Source organism: Nilaparvata lugens, chromosome 4, assembly GCF_014356525.2.
Source record: "Nilaparvata lugens isolate BPH chromosome 4, ASM1435652v1, whole genome shotgun sequence".
NCBI classification, from domain to species: Eukaryota; Metazoa; Arthropoda; class Insecta; order Hemiptera; family Delphacidae; genus Nilaparvata; species Nilaparvata lugens.
Window position 1 is genome coordinate 54,587,214 of NC_052507.1, and position 19,426 is coordinate 54,606,639.

General features: G+C 39.2%; 1 protein-coding gene across 5 annotated transcripts in view; it reads right to left on the minus strand.

Moving 5' to 3' along the window:
- The window catches only part of LOC111047981 (hemicentin-1), an 86,057-nt gene that overhangs the window by 32,513 nt on the left and 34,118 nt on the right, over nucleotides 1-19,426 (minus strand). For all 5 annotated transcript variants that reach the window (XM_039425873.1, XM_039425872.1, XM_039425871.1 and 2 more), the window contains exon 7: nucleotides 12,591-12,713. In XM_039425873.1, the coding sequence (XP_039281807.1) occupies nucleotides 12,591-12,713 (123 nt within the window). The remainder of the gene's footprint in view (nucleotides 1-12,590; nucleotides 12,714-19,426) is intronic.

Sequence of the window (19,426 nt, forward strand, 5' to 3'; positions counted from 1 at the left end):
GCATTCAATAAGCCGGATCCAAGATGGCGGACCAGATTTTTAAAGTCATTGTGAAGTAGTTTTTCAAATTTGAGTAGGATCCCCAATCACACCCACTGTCAAATTACCTTTGTGTATGAGATATTAAACCGTTCTCGGACTTTTCACCTACCCTGTATGTTTCCAGTATAGTGAGAATATTATTTCCTTGAGCTCTATTCATACTCTTTTGGTCGGGAAGTCCCATTAGAACTCAAGGAAATTCTATTTCCACTGTACCGGATACTGACAGTGATAGTGATTTGTGGGAATCTGCTCTTATTATCAGAGTCAGGCACATCGAACCGCTCCTCAGGGTACACAGGCTGATCATGAGGGTCATCAACCAGAAGCATCCACGCTATTCATCAGACCAACTATTCAATGAGTTTGACATGATGGATCCAATACAGCTTTACTCCAAGCAGATACTATGCAGATTACACAAGCACCCAACAGCATTTCAAACCAGAAACCACAACCACAACATCAGATACAGGAATCTTCTCATCATCAATGTTGCAAGGAAGGCACTATACCAGAGACATTTCAATCAATTAGCTCCAAAATTATATAATCTACTTTGATAATTTGAAATTCAAATTAGAATTAAGATTTTATTCAATCCAATTAAAAATTATGACAAAAAAATCATTCAGCTTAACAATATTAGAGTAATAAGTTATATTATAAAGTACATAAAAGTCTAATTTATAAAACAATAACTTCAGACAATAATTCGAACATGCTAAATCAGGACTAATTTGTGAATTTGGATAGAAAAATACTGCTTGCTGAGAGTACAAAACTCTACGTCTGCGAGCAGGAATGAATATCTGATAATATTCATGAATTTATAGAGAAGTAGAAAAATAGAAAAAGAAGGAAGAAAGAAAAATTAGCAACCAATCACTCACACATTCACACTAACCATGCTCACTTTCCAAAACCGGCTCATTTTCCCAATGCATAACCACCATTATCAGAGTATTTTAACTATGAAACCACATTGAATAAGGTCTCTAGATAGTACCGTACGACATAAGACCTCTAAGCCATCGAAGAACTTTTGTTTTAAAATAAATCGATTATGTGTTCTCCTTATTTCAAGAGGAATATTGTTGAAAAACTTAGGGCCGAGAAATACAAACGATTTCTGGAAACAAGTGGTATACGATTTAGGAAGTCTTAGTAAATCAAATGTCACTCTCCTAGTTTGATAACTGGGAACATCCCTGAACAACGCATGACCACAGTTTCCAGACATAACATAAAACATATACAATACCTTGAAAACAAATATATATCTGAGAGGCAAGCATCTGAGACTCTAAAAGATAGGAAAAGAATGTTCATATCTACCCTCCTTCTTGATGGCACGAACTATGGATTTTTGTATAGTTATTAAGGGCTTCAAGTGACTAATGTAAGTGGAGTTCCAACAATATTTATACCGTAGCTGATTTTTGAATCCACAAGTGCAAAATATATCTGCCTCAGGACACTCATAGGGAAAAATTTATTCAAAAAGTAGAACTTCCTCAGTATTAACAGCAAATGGCTTTTTATATTAGTATTATGATGGGACCAAGTGAGCTTTTCGTCAACAATCACACCCAAATATTTCAATGAGTCAGTTTGACCAACCACCTCACAGTCACAGTCATCACGCGCACAGCTACCATATGAAACTTCAGTGCAGAAGGCAATGTCCATGATGTTGATAATGTAAACAGCTTGATTGTATTTTGTCTTTGAAAGATTGAGCTGAATTTTATTGTGTCTAAACCAGAGCAAAAGCTTGTTCAAATCATCTTGCATTAATCTTACCAAATTGGGGCCATCCAGATAACAATATGCCAATGCAGTGTCATCTGCAAAAGATACAGGCATACCAGAGAACTTGAACGAATAGAGATCATTAATAAAAATGAGGAACAAGATTGGCCCAAGGACTGATCCCTATGGTACACCACAGTCCACTCCCTGAACCTCTCTCTTCACACCTCCAATGGCTACATATTTTTGTCTGTCTTTCAAATAGGACAAGAACCAGTCATAAGCTACGCTCCTGATGCCAGTATTATACAATTTGTTTAACAAGATTGAATGGTTCACTGTGTCAAATGCTTTTTTTATAATTATCTAGAAACAGTCCTGTGACACAGCGTGCTGGCCTGAAGTTGAAACAACTGCCATAAACCTTTCAAGAGCCATTTCAGTATTCATACATTCACGAAAGCCGAATTGGTTACTACAGAGAAAAATTACATGAATCAAGAAATTCTAGAAGTCTCCTTTTCATTATCTTCTCTAACAACTTTGAAAATACTGACAGCAGGTCTATAATTTTTCAACTTCAATCGAGAGCCCGACTTGAAAACTAGCACCACTCTCGCTAGCTTCATCCCAGAAGAAAACACCCCTGTAGAGAGACTATAATTGAAAATATAAACTAGAATGGGAACTATGGCCAGCGCAACATTCTTCAATAATCCAGAAGATATACCGTCGTCCCTACAAGATTCACCATTTTCTAACCCTCTAATGTAAACTAAGAGTTCATCATAGGTAACAGCTTCAAGGAATATAGACTTCTGCTTATTAGTTTCCTTGAAGATATTATGATAGTCCATGTTATCAGGTCTCTATCCGTCACAAAAATTCACTTTGTGACACCCCACTCCTACTAAGGAGGGGGGGGGTTGGCGGTGAGAAGAAAATACAGCATCCGAGGTACCGGTTGACTCCGTGTTGAACCCATGATCACACACCTGAAGTACAGCACTCAAGAAAACAAGAAGGAAGTGAAAGAGAGAAGATAACAGGACGAATAAAGAGAGAGATGAAAGAAGAGTGTCAAGCTGAAAAGAAAAAGAATAATTAGTGCAGTAGGTCAGGCTTCTCGAATCCACATGATAAGCATGACCCAGTGCTGAAAAAGAAATAACCTGTTGCTCCAACTATTATAACAGCAATTAGCAATAGACTTCGTCGCTCGTTATCTCCCGATAACACGATAACGACAGCCCCTAGCCGACAGCAACAGTATAATAATCTGAAAGAAAAGGACATGTAAAACGGCGCAGCACCTGTGAAGAATGAAAAGAAAAAGGAGAAAAAGATGAAAGATGAAAAGAGAACCATTCACCCCTCATACGTGACACATTACAGATCTACCTAATCAATATAGTACTGTTTCTACACTCGAGCACCTTGAAACGCACATGGGCAACCTGCTCCACACATCAGCAATACTATCTATTCCTTTCGCTCTTCTCCATCGGCTCCTGTACTGTTGACAGCTGGAATACAATGAATTGTTACCAAAATCATTCACCCCTGATCCCCTTATCTCGGATCGGGTTTTCAATTCTCCTTTCCGACTAAATTCGCTACCGCTACGGCGATTTTCAATTGAATGAGTTGCACTACAACTTTCGTTAGCTCTATTCAACTCGCCCCCCTCTCTATGAGAAAATCGTGACAGTACATCCCGTACCACAACCTTGTCCTGCCTATTCTTAATATTTAAAGCATTCCCCTGCTTCTCTATATTTTTAGGACAGGTATAAAGTTTAATAGATTCAACTCTTTTATTGAGCTTTACTTTTTTCCCGCTTACAGGAGCTTGTTCAGAGATAGGTGAAAGCTTTTCAAGTTTTCTTACAGGGGATTTATCTACCTTCTCCATCCCGGAGACAACTGATAATCTACCCTCATCATCCCTACTCCTCAAGCGAATACCATGAGGCTGTAACTCTATTACAGCTCTCATATCACGGAGATTTTTCAATCCTAAAACCATTCGCGAGTTTATATTAGATGTGATAGATACTTTCCAATTATAATTTTTCCCACAAACAATAACCGGTAATATGGGCTCCCCTTCTACTCCAAGCCGGTTAGCTACTTCAGAAGAGATAAATGTTTTATCTGTCGTCGTATCAATTAAAGCATTGAGATCCATTCCACCTACTCCTACGTGGACATAAATCTCATCTCCATCACTCTCACTCTCCCGTCTCTCGCTAGCTACTGTAGCAACTTTTGAGATACAAGACTTAGACATCTCTTCACCTTTTGAGCTACCTGTTACTCCGCTATCAACTATACTAGGCTCCCACTCTACAATTCTATCACGCATTTGAATACTCATATTATGCTGTTTCATAAACGATATACCCAATGACACATCGTGGGAGAGCCCCTCTACAACTACCGGTTGAAATGAAACTAAAATATTTTCTATTTTCAAGTTAGTTATAATTTTTGTGGAAAAATTATTATACTTCCCATTAGTTAATATTTCATGGTGACTACAATTTTCTTTTCTAACACACCCTACTTGCTCTAACACTTTAAGAGCTTTTCCACTAATACAGGATACCTCTACTCCCATATCTAACAGTGCAATAAATTTTTGCCCTGCAATTTCTACATCAATAAAAATGCGCTCATCCCCCAACTTTGACCTCGTACTTAAAACACGTGATGACTTCACTACAGCGATTCCTGATATCTTATTGGTTTGTGAGACACATTTACTATAATCAAAAATTTCTTTACACTTTTGACAACTAGAAATTTCGGGACAATCCGACTTCCAATGCCCTATCCTATTACAATTCCAACACTTAGGCTCTTGTATTCCTCCTACCCTATTTTCTCACGTTATCGACGCAGCCTTAGGTTTAAAATCACTCCGTTTTTCTCCATCATTTTTCGTGTTTTTCAGAGATAACCTCCCGTTTTTCTCTTCAGCACGAATCGCCTCATACTCCTGGGTTACATCTAACAACTCATCCACATTTTAACCCCTACACTACGAACATATAATTTATACCTCGGTAATAAATTCAATACAATCTTTGAAGCATCCTATCCCCCTCATAACTACCTAACCGTCTCATTAAGGTAAGCAAGGCTTCGGCATACTCATCAGCCGGTTCGCCCTCCCTCTGCTTCCTTACAATGATCTGACTCTCAAGGTCGTTACTATAAGAATGAGGATAATAACGGAGTTTAAATGCCTCTACAAAATCAGCCACGTCCTCCACTGGGAGCGACGATTCCGCATCCAAAGTAGGGCCCCTCCCTCCATCAGCTCCGGCAGGGCTATAAGAGATTGCTCCCCAGAGATCCCATATGCGCCCTGGAGTTCCGCGAGCCTCTCGATGAAACTGGGAGCATCCGATACACCATCAAAATGTAAATTCCAACTTCTTACCTTGTCGCAGACTTCTCCCTGACTATACGTGCCTGAAGAGCGGGACAGTGCCGGCTCTGTACCTGGTGAGAGGCAGCAGCGGTCCGGGATCGAAGGTGCTCGACCATCCTCCTCCTCAGCTCCTTCACAGTCCCCGCTGCCGACAGGCCGAGCCTCTCTAGGTAGCCGACCGCTTCCTCCTTATTCAGCCGATACACCCACGACACTCTGGGGTCGGCTTCGCGTTCTGCGAGGTCCTCCGGCGGACCGCCTGTACGACTTCATCATCCTGATGAGTAGTCTCTTCTCCGTGTACACTCATCGCGGATTGGGATTCACCTAAACCCTCTTCGCGATTTTCTTGGGCGCCAGACGTCTTAGCCCCACGATGGGAGACGTCAGTTTTATTAGCATGACCTATTCCACCCTCTAGGTTTCCTAATAATTGCGAAGTATTGCTACAACGCGGACTAGCTACAGTCGGATATGGGTCGGGGTCAGTAGCCGTACTGACAGGTGGAGTTACCGGACCTACACTTCTCCCTCTATCCTGATTCTTTACCCTCTGCTTCTTTCGCGAGATTTTTACTTTCAGGGGAAGAGTGTTTGCCCGTGCCGTTGCTGGCCGATTCGGCAAGCCTTTGGAATACAGGGTGGGCGTTAAGGAAGATTAAGATAACCCTATACAACGAGACGGATCTGACTATCAGATCCCTACCAATAATTCTATTTATAAAGGTAGTACGCAATCTGAACCAACTGCGAATTGACGGCGAGCAAGCTGTACCTGCAAGCCCGGGATGTGGTTTTTCTATGAGGTTCAAGGTGAGAGCTATGGGGTAAAGGTATGACGGAGCTATGGAGTTACTAGTAGTATTCAAGGTATAATTAAATAGGGCACGGTATAGGGTGTAAGCTATAGAGAATAGGGTGCAGGGTATGAGGTATGTGGTATAGAGTATGGGGAACAGAGAATCAATAATAAGATTATTATTCTCTACAGCAAATAAATGTCTGCTCGATAACCCGCAATCTGAGAATTGCGCTCTAGCTCTCAGCAAGCTGGACCTGCTAGCTAAATACAGTATATCAGTTTCAATTATGTGGTAATTAAAGTTTAGAGGATAAGGTTTCGGGTGTCGGATTTCTGAATCGCGAGCCTGCAGCTGCGAAAGGATTTTCAGCAATTCTGAAACTGCTAAACAGGATTTCCGCGCTAATCTGATGACTGCGCGCCGGTTATTAAGGGCCAATCTGTGACTGCCCTTAAGGGTATGGGAATCACTCTCAATCGTCCGAAACGCTTTAAATTAATAGTCAGTATGTCGACTATTATGAGAGGATAGAAAAGATTTTCACAGACACAGTCTGTAGAATAATATCGGGAAGACAACAGTCTGTCGTTGTCAGGGTAGGAAAGGATTTTTCCAGGATTTTCCACAAGGAAAATATCGAGTCAGAGACTCCTAATTCAGGAAAAGATTTCAATAGACTTTTCCAAGTAATTGCCAGTCTAAGGACTACCACAAGATCGATCTCTAATCTGCAACTGAGATCACGGGAAAATTCGTGAATTTTCCACAGGGAAAACCAGCAAATAATATTTGCTATTAAAGAAGACAGGTTTCTAAGAATTTTAGAAAGGATTCGCGGGTCTGAAAACCCGCGACTGGGACGATCTCGAATCTGGAACTGAGATCAGGAAGGATTTTAACACAGGAAGAATTAAGAGAAAGAAAGAGAAAGGATGCCGCAGTCTAGAAACTTCGGCGAGGAAGTCCTCAAGCTGTACCTGAGAGCAGGAAGCGTTGCAGTCTGTGACTTCAACAAGGACGTTCTCAAGCTGTACCTGAGAGCAAGAAGGATTTTAGAATAGGGAAAGTGAAGAGAAAGAAAGAGAAAGGACGTCGCAGTCTAGAAACTTCGACAAGGACGAACTCAAGCTGCACCTGAGTTCTCTAGGAAATGATTGGAATTTTCCTACTAGGTATTACAGCAAGTCAGAAACTGCTAAGCGAATTTAAAATACAGGGCCACTCTATAGTATGAAAACTAAGCAAGGAAAATTTACCATAAATGATAATAATCTCTCTACAAGGATAAAAATTAATCGAGAAAACTATTCTCAAAAGGAACAGGGATTTTCCCACAAGAATAAAAATTCATTGAGAAAAACTATTCTTAAAAAGGACAGGGATTTCCCTACAAGAATAAAAATTCAATGGAGAAAAATTACTCTTTAAACTAAAGGCCACCTCACTACAGAGAAGGAAAAATATACGGACTACCAGTCCTGACATACAATTACCTGAATCGACGTGGATACTGATACGGAGAATAGCGAACCGATTCCCACTTCCCGTATTATAATTAAAAACGTCGAGAAGCGACAGAGTCGAGACTTATAAATTAAGTACTCAAAAATAATCTGCTATAAGAGCCTAGCTAAATTCCCCACTCAACTATTTGTAGCACAAACTTGAAATCCCTTACAGGTTTTAAACCAAGGATAACTCGTTCACCCCCAGTGATACGAATTTAGGAAAAATAACCCACAAGAAAGAAAATCCCCCAGGAAGTTCTATCTTCAAATACAGTCGGCAATTCGACATACAATATTCCATTCACGAAAATACAGAATAGAATATTAACCCTCTAGTACACCACTATTAGAAGGGCCGCTCGGAACGCAGCCGTACACGAACCCGTTCACCGAACAACTGCTCTCTCCCAGGTCTTCTTGAAGCTGCACCGGGTCGCTGAAAATTAGGAGGCCGGGGGAAAAGAGCTTCCTGACCAATGAGAGTCTGAAAAGACAATCACGCCACTGGTCATGTGACAGGGTTTGACTCAGCTGCTACTGATGTTAAGGGTGCAGCAAATGATGACAATGATAGTAATTTGCTACACTAATTCAGGCCGGTAAACAATATTTCTATTCCAGAAATTTCATGAAGAACGATACCAACCCGACTCGGTAGCCGCTTATCGTTCTGATGATACGGATGCTGCTAAATCATAGGGATTGGCGACGATGGTGATGATGTGCATGTACACAACTGCAAATCTAACAAAATATATCCGGCAGTCGACCCTATTCTAATTCTAAAATAGAATAAATTCGCTAATTTTACACTAGACGACGGCTCTCTATCCGTCACAAAAATTCACTTTGTGACAATGTTTTTGCATCACTAACAGTTTCATCCCTGTGTTCTATTTTTAATTCTTTTAGGGGTTTACATTTTTTCGGATTTCCACACAGCTTATTTAAAACTTGACATTTCTGCCATGGTGGCATTAGATTTAATGAAGAATATATACTTCCTGCAAATTTTAAACAGAAAGTTAAAATAATAGTACACCATCAGTTAATGAGCAGAGGAAGACAGGACATAGACAACAATATTTCAAATAGCAACTAACCACCTAATGACTTACTTAACACTAACTAATTACTAATCCGCACAAAAAAAAAAACAAAACCTACTCTAGAACATGGAACGCCATGTAGTGGAGTAGGTCAATTTCCACACAGGAATCACTAAACATGTAGAGGAGACATTATAAGAAATTTTCATTGTAACTAACTATTGTATATAATTGCAAACTATCTAATATCTTCTGTAATTTATGTAGTAGTTTTAGTTTTTTGGAAATAAACATTCATTTATTTATTTATTCATTCATTTATTTATTTATATAAGATGTGTCCTAGAAACTGCGTCTTAGTATTTTAATTCATTTAGAATTGTTCAAATTTGGGAATATACAAATTTTCTATTGAGTGAAAAACTAGTTTTCCCCTCGAACCGTATATTAGATTACCTGTGATATCCACACACTTTAAACTGCCCGCATTGTTTGAATGATAAGCAATGGTGTTATTTGTGTGGAATGAATGAAATTTAATTGAATGCAGTTCAAAGTGGATATATATGTGATTACCTTCATTGTAAACTAACATATCAGCATAATCTGAAGCCGTGCTGTGGCTGTTCTCCACTCTGCATTCATACGTCCCTATGTCCTCTACCACACATCCGTCAAAATAGAGAGCGTAGATTACTCCTGGAAAATATCAATTTTCCGATACGTCAGATCTATCTTTCAAATCTATTAATCCATCAACAACAATTAAAAACAATGGTAATGCGGAGTGAACCTTAGAAAGGAGTTATTAGGGTTCAGTATCTTATAATATATAGTGCGGTCCACGTTATAATGGCTGTGGATAAAGATAGAATAGCGATGCTGATTCTCTGCATTAATTAATTATATTTCTACACTGTCAAAAATATAATTGGCATCGTTGTGAACCTAGAAAATGATAGTAACACTGGCTTTGTCGAATGATAGACAAGGATAGCAAAACCAAAGTTGATCAAATACTGTCATTATAACGTGGACCTTACTATAGGTATATATTTTTATTATAGCTGAATAATTTTAGTACAGATCTGCAGAGTGACACAATAAATTTGGATGAATTTATTCATGATGAAGAACTCAACTCCTAAAAGCCAGGTATACTAGATTACTCACAAAATATGCCTACTGATGGAAGTAGCCTATATTTGAGAATATTTTCACGAATATTCAATAAGTCCTCCATTAAGAGTGAAAGACAACATCTGGCAACTTTGAAACTCACTTAGGCATTTTTTGCCCATGCAGACCATTTTCTAAGGATGTATTTGGCTTAGTGTATTCATGAGGTTGTTATTCTTTGTTGTTGTTTTATATTGAAAATGAGTACTTTGTAAATTGCATTTTTTTTTAAATAAATAATTGTCTGTCACCCCAAAAGCGTCCCAAATGCATCCCTTAAGCTCATTGTCTCTTATTCCCTCACTATAAGAACCCTGATATTTAGAACGAAATTTCGTTCCTTTTACTCGCCTCATGAGATTATAATGAAGTTCACCTTCAGTAAACGGTACCTAGTTCAATCTGTTTTATTTGGTTACAAGATCATGCTTTATGACGTTTTTCTAGTGGGTAATAGTAGACCATCTCCCTAACAAAAGTTTGATAGATATGCCTGATGACTTCATTACACGGTCAAATATATATTTTTTTATTGTCAATACTATAGCTATCTAGTCTGGAGACTAATGAGCTAATTTTTTCTACCCTAACATACTACTTGAAAATGTTAACAGCAAATATCTCATTAGATATTCTTACTGATATTGATTGTTTAATTAATATGTACACTTGTTGACTGTACTATAAAAGCTAGATCCACTCAATCACTGCTCTGCTCTTTTACTGGACACTAATTGAACAAGCACTACATGCTTGGATCGCCTGAACGTTGTCATGTTGGTGAAGTCGTCCCTCGTGCCTCTCCGCATGCCTCTGGATCTCGGTGGACACCAGGTCGACGTGCAGGTCTCTATGAAGATCGCTGTTCCTGACATACTAAGGAGCATCCACAATGTTCCTCAGCACCTTGTTCTGGAACCGTTGTATGACATTGATGTTGCTGTCTTTGGTACACCCCCAAAGTTGTATACCATATGTCCATACTGGCTTTAGTATCTGTTTGTACAGAAGTACTTTGTTTTGGATTGATAGGTTGGAGTTTTTACCGATCAGCCAATACAGCTTCTGTAAAATCTGACAAAGCATCTATTGGAACGGTTCCACTTGTTATTCGTTCCGCTACTACGTAGACATCATGTTGTCATCATGTCTGTCTGTCTGCGCGCTGTGTCTTTGTGCGTCTGCGCTGACCAGTGACGTCACAGTCGCGGTTCTTTGCCACTGCTCTAGTCAGCTGGTTTTCTATACTTCTATTCGTACCTTTTTCGTCGGATTGTTTGCCATTGCAATTTTAATATTTGTGCTATTCAATTTTTTGGAATTTAATCTTGTCTTTAGGCATTTTACCTTTTAGATATTTGCCACTTTTTCACCAAACGTTTGTGGACGTTTCACATACGTGGCTGACATTTCCGCCTTCCCTTTTTGTTACTAGCGTCTTTTGCCTTTTGCTGTTTGTCTTTTCATGGAGGTCGGCGAGTGTGCTTCCTGCGCTCGGTCTAAACCTTTCAAGAGCCATTTCAGTATTCATACATTCACGAAAGCCGAATTGGTTACTACAGAGAAAAATTACATGAATCAAGAAATTCTAGAAGTCTCCTTTTCATTATCTTCTCTAACAACTTTGAAAATACTGACAGCAGGTCTATAATTGTTCAACCAATCGAGAGCCCGACTTGAAAACTAGCACCACTCTCGCTAGCTTCATCCCAGAAGAAAACACCCCTGTAGAGAGACTATAATTGAAAATATAAACTAGAATGGGAACTATGGCCAGCGAAACATTCTTCAATAATCCAGAAGATATACCGTCGTCCCTACAAGATTCACCATTTTCTAACCCTCTAATGTAAACTAAGAGTTCATCATAGGTAACAGCTTCAAGGAATATAGACTTCTGCTTATTAGTTTCCTTGAAGATATTATGATAGTCCATGTTATCAGCTCCGCCATTAGAATTAGCAGCTACATCTCTGCTAATGCTTACAAAAAACTCATTAAAAAGATTTGACAATGTTTTTGCATCACTAACAGTTTCATCCGTGTGTTCTATTTTTAATTCTTTTAGGGGTTTACATTTTTTCGGATTTCCACACAGCTTATCTAAAACTTGCCATTTCTGCCATGGGGGCATTAGATTTAATGAAGAATATATACTTCCTGCAAATTTTAAACAGATTAATCATCCTAGAAAGTTAAAATAATAGTACACCATCGGTTGATGAGCAGAGGAAGACAGGACATAGACAACAATATTTCAAATAGCAACTAACCACCTAATGACTTACTTAACACTAACTAATTACTAATCCGCACAAAAAAAACAAAACCTACTCTAGAACATGGAACGCCATGTAGTGGAGTAGGTCAATTTCCACACAGGAAACACTAAACATGTAGAGGAGACATTATAAGAAATTTTCATTGTAACTAACTATTGTATATAATTGCAAACTATCTAATATCTTCTGTAATTTATGTAGTAGTTTTAGTTTTTTGGGAATAAACATTCATTTATTTATTTATTCATTCATTTATTTATTTATATAAGATGTGTCCTAGAAACTGCGTCTTAGTATTTTAATTCATTTAGAATTGTTCAAATTCAATACCATGTATATGGGAATATACAAATTTTCTATCGAGTGAAAAACTAGTTTTCCCCTCGAACCGTATATTAGACACACATTACCTGTGATATCCACACACTTTAAACTGCCCGCATTGTTTGAATGATAAGCAATGGTGTTATTTGTGTGGAATGAATGAAATTTAATTGAATGCAGTTCAAAGTGGATATATATGTGATTACCTTCATTGTAAACTAACATATCAGCATAATCTGAAGCCGTGCTGTGGCTGTTCTCCACTCTGCATTCATACGTCCCTATGTCCTCTACCACACATCCGTCAAAATAGAGAGCGTAGATTACTCCTGGAAAATATCAATTTTCCGATACGTCAGATCTATCTTTCAAATCAATTAATCCATCAACAACAATTAAAAACAATGGTAATGCGGAGTGAACCTTAGAAAGGAGTTATCAGGGTTCAGTATCTTATAATATATAGTGCGGTCCACGTTATAATGGCTGTGGATAAAGATAGAATAGCGATGCTGATTCTCTGCATTAATTAATTATATTTCTACACTGTCAAAAATATAATTGGCATCGTTGTGAACCTAGAAAAGGATAGTAACACCGGCTTTGTCGAATGATAGACAAGGATAGCAAAACCAAAGTTGATCAAATACTGTCATTATAACGTGGACCTTACTATAGGTATATATTTTTATTATAGATGAATAATTATGGTACAGATCTGCAGAGTGACACAATAAATTTGGATGAATTTATTCATGATGAAGAACTCAACTCCTAAAAGCCAGGTATACTAGATTACTCACAAAATATGCCTACTGATGGAAGTAGCCTATATTTGAGAATATTTTCACGAATATTCAATAAGTCCTCCATTAAGTGAAAGATGACATCTGGCAACTTTGAAACTCACTTAGGCATTTTTTGCCCATGCAGACCATTTTCTAAGGATGTATTTGGCTTAGTGTATTCATGAGGTTGTTATTCTTTGTTGTTGTTTTATATTGAAAATGAGTACTTTGTAAATTGCATTTTTTTTTAAATAAATAATTGTCTGTCACCCCAAAAGCGTCCCAAATGCATCCCTTAAGCTCATTGTCTCTTATTCCCTCACTATAAGAACCCTGATATTTAGAACGAAATTTCGTTACTTTTACTCGCCTCTTGAGATTATAATGAAGTTCACCTTCAGTAAACGGTACCTAGTTCAATCTGTTTTATTTGGTTACAAGATCATGCTTTATGACGTTTTTTCTAGTGGGTAATAGTAGACCATCTCCCTAACAAAAGTTTGATAGATATGCCTGATGACTTCATTACACGGTCAAATATATATTTTTTTATTGTCAATACTATAGCTATCTAGTCTGGAGACTAATGAGCTAATTTTCTCTACCCTAACATACTACTTGAAAATGTTAACAGCAAATATCTCATTAGATATTCTTACTGATATTGATTGTTTAATTAATATGTACACTTGTTGACTGTACTATAGAAGCTAGATCCACTCAATCACTGCTCTGCTCTTTTACTGGACACTAATTGAACAAGCACTACACTAGTTCATACGGTTTCCTCCTTCTGAGCATCCGCACCAACCCTCCATTGTCTAGCAGCTGGATCGCCTGAACGTTGTCGTGTTGGTGAAGTCGCCCCTCGTGCCTCTCCGCATGCCTCTGGATCTCGGTGGACACCAGGTCGACGTGCAGGTCTCTATGAAGATCGCTGTTCCTGACATACCAAGGAGCATCCACAATGTTCCTCAGCACCTTGTTCTGGAACCGTTGTATGACATTGATGTTGCTGTCTTTGGTACACCCCCAAAGTTGTATACCATATGTCCATACTGGCTTTAGTATCTGTTTGTACAGAAGTACTTTGTTTTGGATTGATAGGTTGGAGTTTTTACCGATCAGCCAATACAGCTTCTTATATTTGATTCCAAGTTCCTCTCTCTTCTTTTTGGCATGGGCCTTCCAGCGAAGCTTTGCGTCCAAGGTCATACCTAGATACTTGGCATCATTGGCATATGGTACAACTTGGTATTGTTATTGGTATGGGCAAGTCCTTCTTATTGGTGAAGTCGATGTGAATCGACTTTGCTTCATTTAGTTTCATCCTCCACTTTCTAGTACAATCTTGAATTTTGTTGATGGACCTCTGTAGTTTTTCTGTTGCAATATGAATATTACTGTATATGCATATGCATAGGCCAAAATTAGAAAAAAAAACATAATTTTACACTTAATATTTCAAATACTAATAGAATTTAGAACGTTCTTGAGCCACTGACATGCTGACTTCTCCAGCATCATGGAGGGCTGACAGCCCTCCATGATAGGAGTGCTGTGGACACTCAGATATTAGGTGGTTCATTGATTGGATTTGTCCACATTGGCACAGAGGATCAGATGTGTATCCCCATGCTGTCATCAGCTCAGCACACCTTCCCACCTGCGTCCTGAACCGGTAAAGGCCACACCACTCTCTATGTCTCAGCTGGGTGCCAGGAACAATGTCATTAGGGTCATCCACAAGGCATTCGTTCCTGACCTCTCCCTGCAACCATCTCAGTCTCCATAACTCCCTTGCACTTCTAATTCCCTCTTGCTCGTCAAGTCTCAAGTATCTTCTTGACTTGAGACACCTTGGTGGAGGGTTAGCCAAATCTCTAGAGACTGGGAGATCCTCATGAATGTGTTGCAACTGGGAAATGAACTTGTTCTTCTTCTCCAACCTTCTGAGATCTGGTGGCATGATGTTACTAAGCACAGGCAACCACTCAGTCTCTGTTGGTCTCAATGTCCCACTAATCTTCCTCATAGTTTCATTGAAAACTGTATCAATTTTCTCAACATGTCTGCTGCAAGCCCAGACAGAAGAGCAGTACTCCCCTGTACTGTACAGAAGTGCAAGACTTGATGTTCGAAGGGCATTCATGTCACAACCCCAGGTTGTTCCCGCAAGTTTGCTGATGATATTTAGCCTTGTCTTCACTTTATCTCTCAACCCCTGCAGATGTTGTCGATATGTGAGGGATCTATCAAGTCTGACTCCTAGGTAACGGGGAGCTTCCTGATGAGATATTCTTTTGCCACATAACCTGAGATCAATTGTCTTTTTTGCATGCTGGTTACTGAGATGGAATATTGTTGAGACAGTTTTGGACGGGTTTGGCTTCAAGAAACACTGCTGGAAGTATTCTGCCATTAACTCTAAGTCCTCATTCAACACAATTTGGAGCTGTTCAAAATTTTGACCTTGAGTAACAAGCCCAATGTCATCGGCATAAATAAACTTGCATGATTGAGTAACAGGCAGGTCTGCAGTGTAAACATTGAACAAAATTGGTGAAAGAATGGATCCTTGAGGTAAACCATTTTGTAATCTTCTTATAGTGCTGTGTTTACCATAAAGAGACACTCTGCATGTACGGTCTCTCAAAATAGTTCCAATGAGATTGACAGTTGCCTTGCATTTCAGGATCCTTGCTAACTTCAGAAGAAGACCAGATCTCCACACTGTGTCATATGCTGCACTAAGGTCCAGAAATACGGATTCCTGATTTGAGGTTTCTCTCAAACACATGCTCAATGTAAGTTGTGAGCCCCAATACTTGTTCCTCACAACTCCTACCCTCCCTGAAACCGGCCTGCTCCTCTGGCAAACACTCATCCATTCTGCTCCCAACTCTTGTCAGCAGGACTCGTTCAAAACGTTTGTACACAACTGACAACAGGGCTATTGGTCTATAGCTTTTTGGGTCTCTTTGATCTTTTCCAGGCTTCAATACTGCTACGACCTCTGTTTGTTTCCAGGATTAGGGGAGCTCAGCTCTAACCATTACTTCAGAACAATACTTTGAGAGCCACATTATAGCTTTTGGTCCCAAATTCTTGATAAACTCAGGCAGAACTCCATCAACTCCTGGTGCTCTATTGTCTTTCATCTTTTTAATGGCAGCTATAATCTCTTCATAACTTACCAACTCAGCCAAAAAGGATTGTTGCATGCAGTTTTTCAGCTCCTTCTGTAGTTTCCGCTTCATTTGAGCTTTCAGCTTTGGGGGCACATCTATCTCACCATTTTCCTGGAAGATGTCAGCTATTTGATCAGGAGTCACATCCGCTCTTTTTATGGATCTTGTGTTCCCACTCAGCTTTCGGAGTAAACTCCATGATTTTCTGCTGGAGTGAGGGAAATCCAGACTCTACATGGCTTTCATCCAACGATTGTGTCTTCCTTCATCCAATTTTTTTATCATGCTATTGGCAAGCTCATCAGTTGGTGAAACTTTATATTCAGCCAGTAAACCATCACATTCTGCATTCCAACATGGGACATAATTCTTTCTATGGCCTCTTGGGATAGATCTCTTTGCAGCCATGAAAAGCAGTCTACTGAACCTTCCATAGTTTGGTATGTTGATAGGGATTCTGGAAACTGTTTTTTCCACTTCTTCAGTAAACTTTGCCCAAACTGCCTTACGGAGATTCCACCTTGGAAGTTCAGGATTTTGAACACATGGCAACCTCATGCCAATCTCTAAAACCACCACGCTATGTTGACTTCTAGGGAATCTTGATTCAACTGATCTTGTCACATGCAAAGGTCTACCTTCCCTATTACATGACACAAAGCACAGATCTGGAGTGGTAGAAGTTCCCCATCTGGCAGAATGAGAAGGGCTGCCTTGCTTAGCATCATATTCCAAGTGACAATCATTTACTTCAGCCGATTGAATTAGACTCTCACCATCCCTGTTCACAGTTCTGTAGCTCCACAGAGGGCTATGAGAGTTGAAATCGCCAGCATATATGCACAGATGTGCAGCATGAGGGTGGGCAGGGTTCTCCCATTCTTCCCCAGGGGGTTTGTACAGATTGAATATACTCAGCCCTCTGTATGCTATGCCTATGGCATGACTATTTCCATTTAAACCACTACAATTAGAAGCAATATTCGATTTAACAAATGTGGCAATTCCATGCTTATCATGATTTAAACTGTTAACAATTGTATAGCCTGGAATCTTCAGCTTGTTATCCATATTCGCTGCTACATGTGTCTCTTGAATCAGTATGATGTCAATTTTGAGATCTTTACTCATTTTTCCACAAATTTCTCCTTTAGCTCTTGTCATGCCCTCAATATTAAGTTGTGCTATTCTAAGTAAGTAACTATCTGGATTGCCCTGAAAAGGACTGTCTACTGATAATATGGCTGTATCATCTGCAAATGTTGCTGTAGTATTCTCATCAAGGCTGGGAATGTCGCTGATATAGAGTAGGTAGAGAAATGGTCCTAGAACACTTCCTTGAGGAACTCATGCTTTTATTTCCTTCAAATCAGAATATGAATTTTCATGCCTGACTCTGAAGTATCTGTCAGTCAGATAGGATTTTAATATATCTGTTGCTTTGGTAGCACTTTTTTCAGTTTGAAAAGAAGACCTTCATGCCACACTTTATCAAAAGCTTGCCCTATATCAAGGAAAGCTGCTGAACAAACTTTTTCCTCTTCTAGGCACTTCTCTATTACATTCACAATTCTATGCACTTGGTTTTTGGCATGGGCCTTCCAGCGAAGCTTTGCGTCCAAGGTCATACCTAGATACTTGGCATATTTGGCATATGGTACAACTTGGTTGTTAATTGTTATTGGTATGGGCAAGTCCTTCTTATTGGTGAAGTTGATGTGAATCGACTTTGCTTCATTTAGTTTCATACTCCACTTTCTAGTCCAATCTTGAATTTTGTTGTTGGACCTCTGTAGCTTTGAGGTAATATTGTTGAGTGTTTCACTCTGAAGCCAAATTGGTGATTTGGAATTATGTGCTGTCTCTCAATTATTGGTGTTAGCCAACTCAGTAAAATCCTTTCATACAACTTGGCTAGCACAGGTATTAATGATATTGGCCTATATGATGATACTTCATGTGGCCCACCTGCTAATTTCCATATTCCTGGTACAAATTTGAGTCTGAAAAAGGCATTCAAAATGTGTGTTTATTTTACTATTGCTTTTCTTGGTAGGTGCTTGAGGACTAAGCCAGTGCAGACGTACTCGTAGTGTAGTGCAGTAGAAGTAGTGAGTCAGCAGTTGATTGTTCACGGTATTTAAGTGGAACAAAACATTGCATCAAATTTCGGTTAAAATCCGCCGTCTTTATGCAATCGAAGTGACCTACTTTCGCGCGGCCTTCAATTTTCGTTCGCGCTCGCGTTTCCGCGATCGTGAGTGAGTACGAGGGCTTTTCGAAAAGTATGTTCGCAAATTATTGACTATGGCTACGTCAAGTGGAAAATTGTTGAAACTACCCAGTTTTCTTGCCCCGGAGTTTGAAGAGCAAGAAGACGAGGAAAGCAACATCGAGAACATGGACACCACCAAACCATCAGAGATCCAGTGTTCACCGGATCGTTATATTAAATCAAATGAGCTCCATTCAGCCGCCGAGCATGCACTCTTCATCGCCTGGAAGGAGTCGGATGAGAAGAGAAAGCAGCTTCTCTTGCGATTTCAAAAAATAGAACAGAACATTCAACAACCATGCAGTCCAGCAGTTGCTGAAAACTACTCAACTAATGAGGAGGAGTTGGCAAAAGAGACTGAGTGGATCAGGGCCCGTAACAAACGTACTACAAAGAAGAGGAAACTAAATAGTACTTTGTCTCCTGAACCAAAGAATGAGCCTACTGGTAACCATCGTCAGTTGAACAAAATCACCTCATTGCAGAAGAATAAAGGTGAGGAAGTAAAGAACAAGAAGAAAGAAACGCCACCGCCACCAATCATAGTGGATGGTATAAAGAGCCTGGAGTCTCTTCATAAAAGTTTGAAAAAAGTGACTTCAGATGAAAAATTTAGAATAAAGCTCTTGAGTAGAGAGACTTTCAAAGTAAATTCAGTAGATTCAGAAACGTACAGAAATATTACAAAAGAATTAATCAACGATGGTTTCAACTGGCACTCGTATGAAAACAAACAGGTGAGACCCATAAGAGTGATGATAAAAAAACTTCATCACTCCTGTAGTATA